General features: G+C 34.7%; 1 protein-coding gene and 1 pseudogene across 1 annotated transcript in view; one reads left to right on the top strand and one right to left on the bottom strand.

The window, feature by feature from the left end:
• The window catches only part of CEP126 (centrosomal protein 126), a 199,392-nt gene that overhangs the window by 172,622 nt on the left and 13,226 nt on the right, over positions 1-13,544 (top strand). Inside the window, 2 exon segments of the mRNA XM_068556065.1 lie at positions 4,799-4,997; positions 9,919-12,079. Coding sequence (XP_068412166.1) covers positions 4,799-4,997; positions 9,919-12,079 — 2,360 coding nt within the window.
• On the bottom strand, positions 5,926-7,128 carry LOC137771751 (motile sperm domain-containing protein 1 pseudogene; annotated as a pseudogene).

Below are 13,544 nucleotides of genomic sequence, written 5' to 3'. Positions count from 1 at the left end.
TTGTATGATAGGCAACATTCTTCAACAGGAGGACTTTTCATGGCATGCCACGAAACAGTCAAAGGGCTGATCTTTGCTGTGCCCCTGTTCCCACAAGTGATGACATCACAATGTGCAGACAGCCACCCTGGGTTAGAAATCCCATGTTCCAAAAAGAAGCCAATATTTCTTGTAATGGCTCTATATGAATAGTTTCCATGCAAGAGATATGTCCAGTTATAAGAATTACCACACTCAGGGAAACCTAAAGCTATAGCTTCCTACCAGGTATCTATGATTTATTCACAGTCATCCCAGTACAGATACAGTTTACCAACGAAGGGTCATTTTTTACATAGTCAATGTGCCTGAAACACAGTTCAAGGCCTGCTAATAATCCAGGGAACAGAGTTAGAAAATTAACCCAAAGTTGAATTGGTCCACAGAGGATAGATTTTATAAACCCTTCACTCACATACAGATACAGATAAGATCACACAGACAGTATAAATAAGATTACACACAGAGTATGGATAGATAAGCAAAGAAGAGGATGACATAACTCTCAAAAATTCCAGCATATCCAAGCAAAGAAAGAGGAGCTCGAAAAAGACCCTGAGAAGAAACAACCAGAGAAGTCAGAAAATAACCAGAAATGTATGATGATATGGAAATAAAGGGAATTAAAGTCAGGAAAGATAGTGGTCAAGAACAGTCTAGGTCTGCAATTAGGTCAATTAGTTAATCGCGAGCAAAAGCAGTACATTGGAGCAGTAGAGGTAGAAGCCAGATAGCAGTATGTTAAGGAACAAATGGAAGTTGCGGCAGTGAACACAGTATAATTTTAGAGTATTCTGTGGAAAGTTTTGTCTGAAAAGGAAGATTACAGACAATTAGTGGGGGTGGGGGGTTAGGGTCAAGGGGAATTTAGAGTGATAAAAAATTCCAAATCATTTAGTATAGAAGTAATGTGCATTTTTGTATACAGGTTTTCTTCACTATTAGGTTTCTTTTTCTGTGTATTATTACCCTTTGTGTTATCAGATATTTTCAATTAAAAAAGCTCTTTTGCATTATGAATGAAAGGATAGACTTATTTGTTCAACAATGTACAGTTCCTTAAAGTCTTAGAAGAGATAACGTGTCAGACAACTTTGATTTCCCTGTAGCACAAACATATAGTTATCATTATACCAAATCTTGCTAAGACCATTATATCAACTTTGTTTTATGAGAAATTATCTCAATTCTAAATTAGAATACAGAGTTTTCAGTTATTATTGTAATATACTATTATGACTATGACTTCATGATATTTATATCTACCTATACGTACACACACATAAATTTTATGTGTTTGGAAAACAACAAATGTATACAATTTATAGAGAGAACACTATTGTTTACTTATTTAAAAGTTGAACTCCTCTCCACGGATAACTAACAGTATTAAATAATGTATGTGAAAATGCTTTGTAAACTATAAAATACCATACTATAAATATGACAGCTTGGAATATTAAAGATCAAGTATTAGGTTAATAGAAACATTTATATGTACTGTTATTGAAAATATAATTAAACTACAAATACTTATAAGCTATTCTCACATTAAAAATACATTTTCTGTACAATATAAGCCTAAAATGTGTTAGAGAATAAAGTAATGTCAAGAAACAGGGAGCTTCCAAAGAAGGGGAGGTATATCAGTACTCACAAATGATTATTCTAATGTAGAAAATATTAGTGGTAGATTAAAATAATTTAAGATGTTGTAATGTGATAATCTAAAGGAGAAAAAAACTGTATGAAAAAAAATGGAGGGCATTCAATGCTTAAGCCTCAAGAAAAATCAGAGACTTATGTCCATATGAAAATAAAAGCTACTTAGGAAATAATGAGATATAAGAATATTAATAAATGACTAATAAAAATAAAAGCCTTCCATCACAACCAAATCCTTATCACAAAGATAATGTACTTGACCGTTCTGGTAGACGTAGGGTAAAATAAGCTATATTTTCCCCATATTTTTATACTTTAAAATGATGTTATTAGATATCTATCTCCAATATCCATGTATTTGTGGTGAGACAGTTGATCCTGAACCACAGGCTACCCTGAGAAATCTGACCAGAGCTGAGCAGTAATCTATTTGACCTCTTTTTGCCCTTTGTACCAGTACTTTAAACCAGATTTTCTAGCCCATATTCATTATCTGTATGACTATCAGACTTCTGAGAGGTGAAAATACTCTAAGTGGAAGGAATGAGAAAGGGGAACCTGAATAAGTAAGCTATGTACATTTCTCAGCTCATGAGAGGACACTGTTGATCAGAAGAACATCATGCACGGACCCTCAGAACAAAACATAATATGAATTGAAAGCCTCGAGGCAGCCCAATAAATCAAAAAACCATCTTAATAAGACTGTCTCTCTACTTCCTGTTCAAATGCTTTTCCACCTGTGCAGATCCATTCCTGCCTGTCCAGCTGTCTCCATACCTGATCCCCACTTACCTGATCAGCTGTCTCCTTTAAGAGCCCCATTGCTGTCCCACCATTCCCAAATTCTTCCCAACTATCCAACTGTTTCTCCCACCCACCAGCCCCATACCCTGCCTATCTGTCCATCTGTTCCCTCTACTCTTCCAAAGAACTTCTTACCAGCCCCATTACTGTCCTACCCATTCAAATATCTTCCTCGCCCTCCATCCCCAGTTACTTCCAGCTTTTCTAGCAGTTTCCCTCGTCTATCAGCCCCAATTCCTTCTGGTCCACCTGACTATTTACCCCACCCACCCCGAGGTTCACCAGTCATTCCTGATTCTGACTCACAGAGTAAGTTATTTTACAAAACTTTCAGACCCAAACATTTCCTTCCAGCACAACGTTCTACCCCAACGACTCTAATGCCGGCCCTTGTTCATCGTTCCCTTCTAGCTCAACTGATTGTTTCCCCAACCCCTTTGGAAGGTCTCCCTGTTTTGAAGTCTTCCTGTTTGTCCAGTCATCCCCCTCATCAACCAATCCCCACTCTTTCTTCTATCACTCCATTGCCTGAACATCCTGCTAGCTTAGATCATTTTCAGTCAGTCCAGCAATCTGTCCCACAAACCATAACATTGTCAAATCTGCCCCAGGCCTTTGTAGATCATCCACCTACATCAGTTTTCTCCCATCCACCTCCCTGTCATTCTCCATCCTCTTCTTTGTCTTCATCTCCTTCTACTTCCGTATCCTCTTCTTCATCCTCTATACAGTTTTCTTCCTCTTCATCTGTTCTTTCCTCTCCTTCACCTTCCTCTTCTACCTCTCCATTCTTACCTCTTTCATCTATCCCTCTTTTTTCCTCTCCTTTGCATTCATCTCCCTCTCTGTATTTGCCTCCAACAAATTTAGATTTCCCGTCTCCAATTCCTCCTGTTTCTTCTTCCTTTATGATTTCTTCTTCCTTTCCCCCAATGCTTCACTCTTCCTCTCTTTCTACCTCCCCATCTCCTTTTATTCCTATCCATTCCTTCAATCCTCCTCATGAATTGAAAGTAGAGAAGAGAAGAGAAGCAAGTGGAGTAGAGAAGAAAGAAATAGAGAAGAAAAAGTTGACAGACGACAACTTTAAAGGTAAATAAATTTAGTTTATTAGATATTTTGTAGATTTAGCAATATTTCATTTGGGAAGGGTGACTGAAGGGGAAGGAATATGGTAAGAGTAGGAACCCTAAAAGCGAGAGAGAGGAACGTATTCTCAGTGTTCAGGAACTTGTGTTAAGTACCTTTTTGCTCTTGTTGATCCCTCTGTGGTCACAAAATTATAGTCAGGAATCTAGTAATCATTGACTTTGACTATTCCAGTCTGTCCAAATAAAGATATATATGGGTATTGGAGATAGATATATGTCACATGTGGCCATGTGTCACCTTCCAAAACATTTGAATTCTCATTGAACTGGGAATAATTCCAATGAATTGGGAATAAATACCCTTGGGATTCACACTACTGGCCCTAATGCAACAGCAGTCAGCTATTTGATATACTTCACCCCCCCCAAAAAAAAATTCTTCCTTTGTTCTTTTCTTTTCACTTTGTACATATACTGAAACGTTACATGCTATAAGTTTCCAGAAGATTCGAAATTCTAAAAGAAGATGATGTCATCCACAATAATTTGGGGATGGCACTTTAATACACTAAAAATAAAGGTACCCCCCTCTGTGGCATGAAAACCATGCTTATATTTGTGGTACAACTGAAAACAAATATGTACACTCTCCTCCATGCAATAAAATCCAAGCTTCCAAACCTAGTAAAGTTAGATGGAAATTCCTGTCTACCCTAACAAGAAATTTTATTTTCTATCTGCTTGAATCCTCAACCAACTCTATTAGGGTTATAGGGATACCTACCATCCATGACATCAACTCAGAACTAAGGGTATGCAGTATATCATTATCCAGATAGGAATTCTCTTAAAGAACTGAGGACTGACTCTATACATCTACAGGAATTACTTCTATATCTATCCCAAACAATAGATAGAGGAATAGGATTTAATAATCAAAGCCATGAATAATTGGATATTCCTACATGAAGACGGAGTGCTTTATTGGCACTGTAATCTCACATCCATTTTTATTCTACTGTTGACTCCTTGAAATTCCCATTCTAATATGTCTATATATTTCTCCAATATCCTTATATGTGATTATCTGGACACACACACACACACACACACACACACACACATACATATGAATATGTCATATGTATGCTAACTTTATTTAAATGTACTAAACATTTTTTATGTATGGTTCACAGAGTTACAGATAATTCCTTGCCTTCATCATTGTCAAAAAATGATCACAAGCAACAGAAACATCTCCTATCCAAAATCAATTGTGATAAAGAAATGAAGGAAAACAGCAAGGCAAACTTGACTACTAACAAAGATGCATTCCAGCTTAAACTGGAGGAAACTCGGAAACTCCTAGAAGATCAACATCTAAGCAGTTTGCAAGTATGAAACTCTAAATACATTATTAATATTTTAATATCTAGCAATAATTCTGTCCCATTTTTGCAGTGTTCTCCACTAAAGAAATGTATACCACTAGCCAAGGGTATGTTTGGATGAATCAGCACAAATTCATCACAGATACTAGTGAAATAAGTTTTTAGTATTTTTTTTAACCTTTTACTCCATTTTTCTCTCTGCTTTTATTCTTATTTTTCCATCTCTCATATTTAGAAAAATATGCTTCATGGATGCTATTTTCTGAAAAACATGAAAGCTATTTGAAAGTATAATGTAATATAAGTAACATTATTAAAGACTGGATTATAAAAAGCAACTTGAAAATTATAATACATATGGACATTAGGTTCTTAATGAAAATATGGCACAATTAGCTAGAAATGGTGTCTCTATTCTGACTCTAATATGGTATTTACTTTGGTTTTTCCCACAAATGAGTATGGACTTCATACTAAATTTCCTGAAATGTTCATGCACTTTATTTTTTATGAGTAATTACACACAGGTATGAGATTCTTAGTAGGCTGATATCAAGATTAAATTCATAACCTTGGCCTAATTTATCCAATAACTGAGCAATTGTGGCAAGACTAGAAAAGTGAAGCAGGAGACTTCTTCTGGCTATGATGAAGTGCCTTCCTGCCATAAACAACTATAATTCTGAATAAATAATATGAAACAATTATTTTTAGACAGTATAGAACAGGTAGTATAAGATATGATCATGAAAAAAAAAGGGAAACAAATGAGGTAAGCCCTATGATCACATAAGCTTTTTACCTGGACATGTCCTCTGGACAAGCCTAAAAAAATTCCACAGGTATTCCAACTACCTGTCAAAAAAAAACCCAACCCTTTCTTTTTTTTTTTTTTTTAGGAAATAAATGTAATTTTATTTTCAGGCTGGTCAGTTTGCTCTTTTAGGCCTTTAACTTTGAAGGACACATGATCTCAACAATCAAAGTGAATTAGAAAAAAGATGAGAAAATAACGAATGTCTTAATTAAAGTCTTTTGCACGGTAAGCTTAGATATAAAAAGAATTTCTTCAAAAAATTTCCTAAGTGTCACTCAGAAGCTTCCTTGCTGTCTGTAACATAATGTGCTGGAGTCCTTGGAATAAAATTATAGAGTAATTTAAAATATATATTATACATTTGCAATGATTGTAAATCAATCAATAGTTTGTAGCACGTTAATGGGGTGAAATAGAGATAAAAGGCAGTCCACATTCATATTTTCAAGATAAATTTACTTCAGAAGTCAAGTGAATTCCTTGCTCATGTTCTAAGTATAGCCATTGTGATAAGACCTAAGATATAAGCAGCCACTAATTTTTGATTGACACTTAAGTGGAGGTAGAGAGGCACCAGCAATTCCACATCCCCCAGCGTGGGAAGCATCAGAGCTGCAATACACACCACTCCCAGGAAGACAGTTAGTAAACTAGGTCCTGAGGAGACAGTTCTGTTTTCTGGTTGAAACGACTGCTCAAAAAATAAACTTTCAGTTAAATGTTCCTTTATTCTTTTTTCCTCTTCTTCCTTTTGTTGTTCTTTTGCCGACGGGAGAAGAGTAGCCACGACCTCTTTCCTTCCTAAAGCCTTCCTCTGGCTTTGCTCGGAAACTTGGAGACGGAATTTGTCTATCACACCATAGTGACAGGATCGAACATCTCTATGACGAATCACAATATCCACACAACACTGAGGCTTTACTGCACCTGCAGCGTCAGCGACAACATACTTATTTGGAGTAGTACACAAAACTTTGAACTTTAAGGCAAACTCATAGGGATTATACAGCGTCAACACTTGCTTATGTGTTGACTGGTCATCTGCGTAAAATATCATCTCTGTGGGAAACACAAAGACAGGAAGATTTCCTTCCACTAACTCTGGCTGTCTTTTTTGTTGATGCATTGGCACTGAATCTCCCTTGCTGCGGCTTCAGTTTTTACAGTCTCAAATCTATTTTGGGCTTTTCTTAAAATCACTTAAAAACTCCAAAGCATTTTGGCAATCTCGGCAACACCGGGTCCTCGGAAAGCAGCTGCGACTGCTCCCTCCAGTCCTTTGTCAGCATCTCTAGGCTGCATTGCCTGCTGGGATACCGGAGGACTCAAATGCCCCAACCCTTTCTTAAAGAAGATTGAAATCTAGACATACAGCATAATGTTCACAACGTCCAACACTCAATCAGAACTTACTAGACATGTGAAAAAGCAGAAACCTATATGGCCCATAACCAGGAGAAAAATTAGCCAATATAATCAGACACATAAATGACAGAGATAACAGAATTATCAGGCAAGAATTTAAAATAACTTTTTAAATATTTTCAAGGAATTAAAGAAAAATGAACATAATGAAAATGAAATTTTTGGAAGAACCAAATAGAACTTCTAGATCTGAAAACATATTATCTGAGATTAAAATTACACTGGATGGACTTAACAGAACAGGCATTACAGACAAAAAGATCAGTGGACCGAAATCATCCAAACTGAAGCACTGGGAGAAAAAAGACAGAAAAATATATAACAAAATGTTAGTGACCTGAGGGACAATATCTAAATCTAACATACATTTAATTTAAATCTCACAAAGGGGAGAGGGAATGTTTAAAGAAAACAGTGGCTGAAAATGTTTCAAACTTGATGAAACTATAAATCCACAAATCAAAGAAGCTCAACAAACTCCAAGAAGGATAAGTGTGCACCCATGTGCATGTGCACACACCCCCCTCACAAAAGCACATGAAAATTAGATTAAGCTAGAGGGGGAAAAAGATGTATTACGTGCAGGTGAACAAAGATAAGATGGACCATACTAATTTCAAGCCAGAAGACAGTGAAACAATATTTTTAAAGTTCTGAGAAAGAAAAAATACAACCAACTTATAATCTATATTTAACTAAAATGTCCTTCTAAGTGTCCTTCTAAAATGAAGGCAAAATAAGCATTTTCAAACAAATATCAGCTGAACACCACTATATTACACCAGTATCTGCACTATAAGAAATTCTCCCAGAAGTTTTTCAGGCAGAATGAAAATGATAACAGATGAAAACTCAGATCTATAGTGACAGAAAACAGATTAGTGGTTTTTAATGGGTAAGTATTGACTACAAAGAACCAAGAGGGAAATTTCAACAGATGGAAAGGTTCTAAAATATTTCAGTATGATGGTTATGGGTAAATAATTTGTCAAAACCTATTGAACTATACATTTTAAATGAGTGCATTTTATTGTAGATAAGTATATCTCAATAAAGTTGATTTAAAAACTAAAACACAAGGCATGTTAAGTCTAGTACAGTTTATATCAGTAACTTACAAGCAAAACTTGAAGCTGATCATAACGTTTCATTTTTTAGTGTAAGAAAAATTCTGAGGGAAATAATTGTATAATTTAGTGAAATCAGAAGTTGCTGAACTTCTTCTGAGGTGCTTTGGGAAATGAAGCCATCACAGACCTATGCGAAGAGAAATCTTAAAGCCATGAACATCGCACTTAAAGCTAGAAGGACCTTCTAACCCAGATTTCTATATCTCATTAGATGCAATCTCAAAGAAATTCATATTAGAGTCATAGAGCTTTTAGGAGCCTCATTATCAAATAATATAACTCAATTCCAAAAACAGGCACTGAAGGAGCTGTGCTTTGATTTGTTCTAGTTAGGTTGAGTGACTATCTCTTTAAAAAGATATCACGGCACTGAAGGATGTGACAGGCAGGGAGTAAATGCTAGTAATAGCAAACTCTTATGAATCATTTTCAAAACATTTCACAATAGTATATCAATAAGCATGAACTATACAAACTAAAATATTTTATCTGTAACTGATTTCATTGGTTTCTCAGTTTATTTGGGGGGCTAGAAAAATAGTAAATTTTTGTTTAATACCAAAATATTTAAATTTTCTAAAATTTGTGTAAAATTTTAAGGGAACTAATTTTCTTTGAGTCCATTTAACTTTTTGACTAGATTAACAATTTAAAGTCTTCTTGAATTTATTTCTACGTATGTGATAGAGATTAATGCATTCTAAACATATGTTATATATGTGAGAAATTAGAAATAGTTTTAAACATTGACTATACTTTGAAGTGATCATGAAATTTTATTAAAAACTGATAATTTCCATGAAATTTCATTGAAGTAGTGATGAGAACATGTAAGGAATTCATAGAAATTATTACTGTGCTAAATCTCCAAAAACGAGTCATTAAAATCAATCCTAAATCCACATTAGAGTTACCTGGGGAATTTAAAAATAATAATAATACCACCAGTACCTGGACCGCATCCAAGTATTCAATCAGCAGGACCTGGCATGTTTTTACAAAGCTTCTCATGTGGTTCTAATATGCAGCCAGAGTTGAGAACTCTATTATACAGACCATGAGATTAACTTTTATAAAAAGATGTAGCCTTACCAATAGGAAGCTCACATTAGAGTCATAGGGCTTTTAGGAGCCTCGTTCAAGTCCAGTGAAGGTTTCAGGAAAAAAATACCATTTGTAAATAACTATTTTTCAGAATTTCACATGCCGTTATGAAATCTTCAAGAAACTCTATTCTCTGAATGGAATAGCAATAGCAAAATTATTTTTTAAGCTATAACTATGGCTAGGATAATTGAGTAATTATCAGTACTTTAAGGTGAAGAAATTAAGGCAAACACACTTTATTGTAAGTCTTTGTTGGCTCCCTCTTTTTCACTCTGAGGACTGCTCCAGGGATATAGATTATTTATATACCTATACTGTTTGTAGTCGTACTACTCTATTTTATATGCCAAATAGAATTGGGCTCAGTAACAATGGTGTGTTGAATCATTAATTTTGGCACTTAAAATTTTCTAAGCTATAAAACAGTGTTCTTTTTTTTCTTTCAGAAATTTTGTGATGAAGTTAATCAGATAACAAATTCTGAAACCCTCTCAAGTATAGACAGTCTTGAGGCTGGAGAACGTGAAGAAATATATTTAACACTTAATAAGGAGCCTTCCACATCAATCCAGCAGCAGAATTCTATTTCCCTCAAATCCGCAAATCTGCAATCAACTAATCTAAGCTGCTTTGATGAAGATAAGCTGTCATTCTCTAAAACTCAACATATAAATAATTGGCTTATAAATTTAGATGATCCAAACACTCAGGCTGTCACACCTTTCTCAGATATTTTAAGTAAACCTAATGTTCTACCTTCACATAAATGTCTTAATAGTAAAGAACAAAATTCATCTGCTCTGAGTAGAACTGTGGAAAGAGCCACAAATACTGCTAACAATTCAGTAGCCTTTGTATATAGTCCACCCATATTTGTAAAAGATAAAAAAAGCAAAAAAAACTCTGAAACTAGTGCTATGAGGACAACTGACACCACTTCTGGAGCATTCAAAAGGGAGAGACCATTAGTTACTGAGAGCCCAACATTTAAATTCAGCAAAGCCCAGGCCACTCCAGATTCTCCAACCCAGGAAATGGCAACAATTTCAGACCAAGAGAAATATTCTGAATTGACTCAAGGAAATAGAACTATTTCAGTTCCCACTTCATTTGTACCTGTGGCAACACCTTTAGTTTTGCCATCGAATACACAATCAGCTAGGCCTTTACCAAAAAACAGTATACATATAAAAGAAATTGACCCAGTGCAGTGTTCTGATAAGTTAGGGGAAATGAAAGACATTAAAGATGAAAAGATAAGATATTTTAACTGTAATGAGGAAGAGTTGTCTTTATTTTCAGATAATTTTCAAGCTGGCTTTATACCTTACAACTCTGACTCAAAAGGTAAAAAACAGAAAATAGCTGAAGCATCAACATCATTGTATACTATAATTTCTAATTGTGACTTAGTTGGTCAGCACAAGAAAATGAAATGCAATATTCATGAGAGAAATGGTGTGAGGTTTCTTAAAAGTATTTTAAAGAAAGAATCTAAATACAAACATGATTATTTTAAGGCACTAGTTACAAACCAAGGCTTTAAGTTAGGAAATCAAAAAGCAGCAGATATCAGAGATAGTATTGAATTAACAAAAGAAAAAGGGAAAAGTGCAGAAATTCCAAAGACTATTAAAAAACTGAGATGGTTTGATGAAACTGAAGATACAGAAAAAAATGTTGAAGATAATCATTCACTGAAAAATAGAATAGGAATAACTCAACAGTGGTCTCAACCATTCCACATTCAAACTAAAAGTGTTGCTGCCAGCAACATAACTAGTGTTATTCCTGCTTCTTCTGTGAATTCTGCTGATAAGAAAAAGCCCAAGGATGATTTTATCTCTGAAAATGTCACTGCTTTAGGAGGATCTGGAATAGACCACGTGCCTTTGAACTGTTTTATACCTTCAGGTTATAACATTGCTAAACAAGCCTGGCCAGACTCAAAAGAAGAGGAAAGTAAATCCCCTGTAAATAGTGGTGGTTCTAAAACTCAGAAAACTAATCCACAAAAGGGTGGAGCAAAAGTAATTAGAAGAACAAGATCTGCTAAAGTCCAATCAGGCTTTATATATACGAACAGAAAAGGCGCTGTTATTCGACCACATTCTGCGAGCAAAGCCAACACATTTTTACAAGCTCAGGGTAAATTAATTGTACCTCATCCTCCTCCTAAATCTCAATTAAATATTAGAAGTTGTAAAAATATACAAGTATCTCAGTATCAATCTGTAATGCCTGAAAATTCTCAAAACATCAGTGCATGTGACTATGTTAATTCAAAACACGTGCTTCCAACAGAACACAAGTTAAATCAGTGGAATCAAGAAAGTAGTCTTCCACTCTCACATGTTTGTCCTGACTTAATCATTGTGATGCCATCTCTACCATATTGTTCTTCTGAGTGCCAAACTTTAGCAAAAATAAATCATTCAAATGGCAATCAAATGGTTGCCCAGCAAGGCGGGACATTATATTGCACCCAAAGATGTCCAACATATGAAGAAAGTCATTCCTCTGTGACTCTTAAAACTACTAAAGAAGAATTTGTTCCCCTGTGGAAAATACAGCATAATATTCTGGGTCAAAATGAAAAGGCCGCTGGTAAGAATAAATTTATATATTTTTATAGGTAAAAAGTACAAGTTTTTAAATTCATGTGAACTTTCTCTTATTGAGATATGGCAATGTGCACCTTATAAGATATTAATATTAAATAATAACAGCTTTATAGAAATAACTTATCACCCTTAATATTGTACCCTTGTCTATCTAGTAGCTATTGCTTTTAAGCGAATGACCCAACCTTTGCTCAACTAAAACTAGAAACTTTTGCCAACCTCCATTTTTTCCATGACTTTTCTTGTTAGTTTAAAAGAGGGAAGACAAAGAATGCGGTTTTATTCTTGTCCCATATCATTCTGTTATTACCCCAATATTACGGTCAAAATTTCTGTCAAAGTAAGCACAGTGAAAAATGTTGTTTAAATTATTCTAAATAGGTGAATAAATGTGATTATAATACTTTTCTTTATTCTTCTTTAAAATGTTTGTTAAATTTAATTGTTATAAGCTAATAATAGGTGTGCCTACCCCTCTCATTCCCTTTCCAAAAGAGTGGCAACCCTACTTTTATCTGTTATGTATGTAGGGTTTCATATGGAGAAGAAATGATAGCATTCCTTTAAACATTTTTGAAAATTAATTCTCTATACTATGCCTTTGCCCTTAGTAGCTGGTTGACTCCTCATGAAGCTACTTTCCTCTAAGGGAATGGACTATAGGCCCATAAATCTTCCTACGAGTAGAAATTAATTGCCTATTCAGATATAGATAAGACTTGGGAAATATCAGAAAAGCAACTCTTTTCTTCTCCCAAAGGTATGAATAAATATAAAGAGGATATAATGAGGGAGTTAGTTTAAAGTTAAACTATTTAAAGCCTTCTTCAATTAGACCATGAGATTTTAAGGACAAGGGACTATTTTTGTAATTCTTCACCTTATCCCCAGGTTTTAACAGTGCCTGGCACTTAGTAGGCACCCAGTCTTTTCTTGAATTGAATGGACACAAGCCATATTAGCAGATGGGAAGCTAAATGCAAAGACCTTAATCTAAACCTAGATTTTTAACTATTATTTCTCTCGCTAAAGGTTTTATTTTCTTTTTATCCAGCCACTTCACAATGTAACTTCAGTTTTCACACTCCTTCCAGAAAATGAAAGCATCATGTAGATTTGATATTTTAAAGGAAATTATGGTAAATAAATTATGATGGTTGCCTTTTTTGAATTCCTACTCTGTGCCAGTTATAGTGCTAAGTCCTTTACAATTATTGTCTCATTTAAACCTCACAGCAACCCTGACAAATAAGTATTTTTTAAAACCCCATTTTGCAAAGAAGGAAATAGAATTGCCCAAGGTCAAGAGCTAGGAAATAGCAAAAATGGTACTTTCATTCAAATATCTATGGCTCCAAGTCCTATAGTTTTTCTACTAAAACTATGTAGTAAATATAATTATTAAGTAAACATATATCGGAGTCTGAGCTGATCAGGAAAAATATTAG

The sequence above is a fragment of the Eschrichtius robustus genome, chromosome 11 (genome assembly GCF_028021215.1).
Source record: "Eschrichtius robustus isolate mEscRob2 chromosome 11, mEscRob2.pri, whole genome shotgun sequence".
NCBI classification, from domain to species: Eukaryota; Metazoa; Chordata; class Mammalia; order Artiodactyla; family Eschrichtiidae; genus Eschrichtius; species Eschrichtius robustus.
Note: the sequence above shows the minus strand (reverse complement) of the source record. Positions and strands in the feature narration are given on the sequence as shown.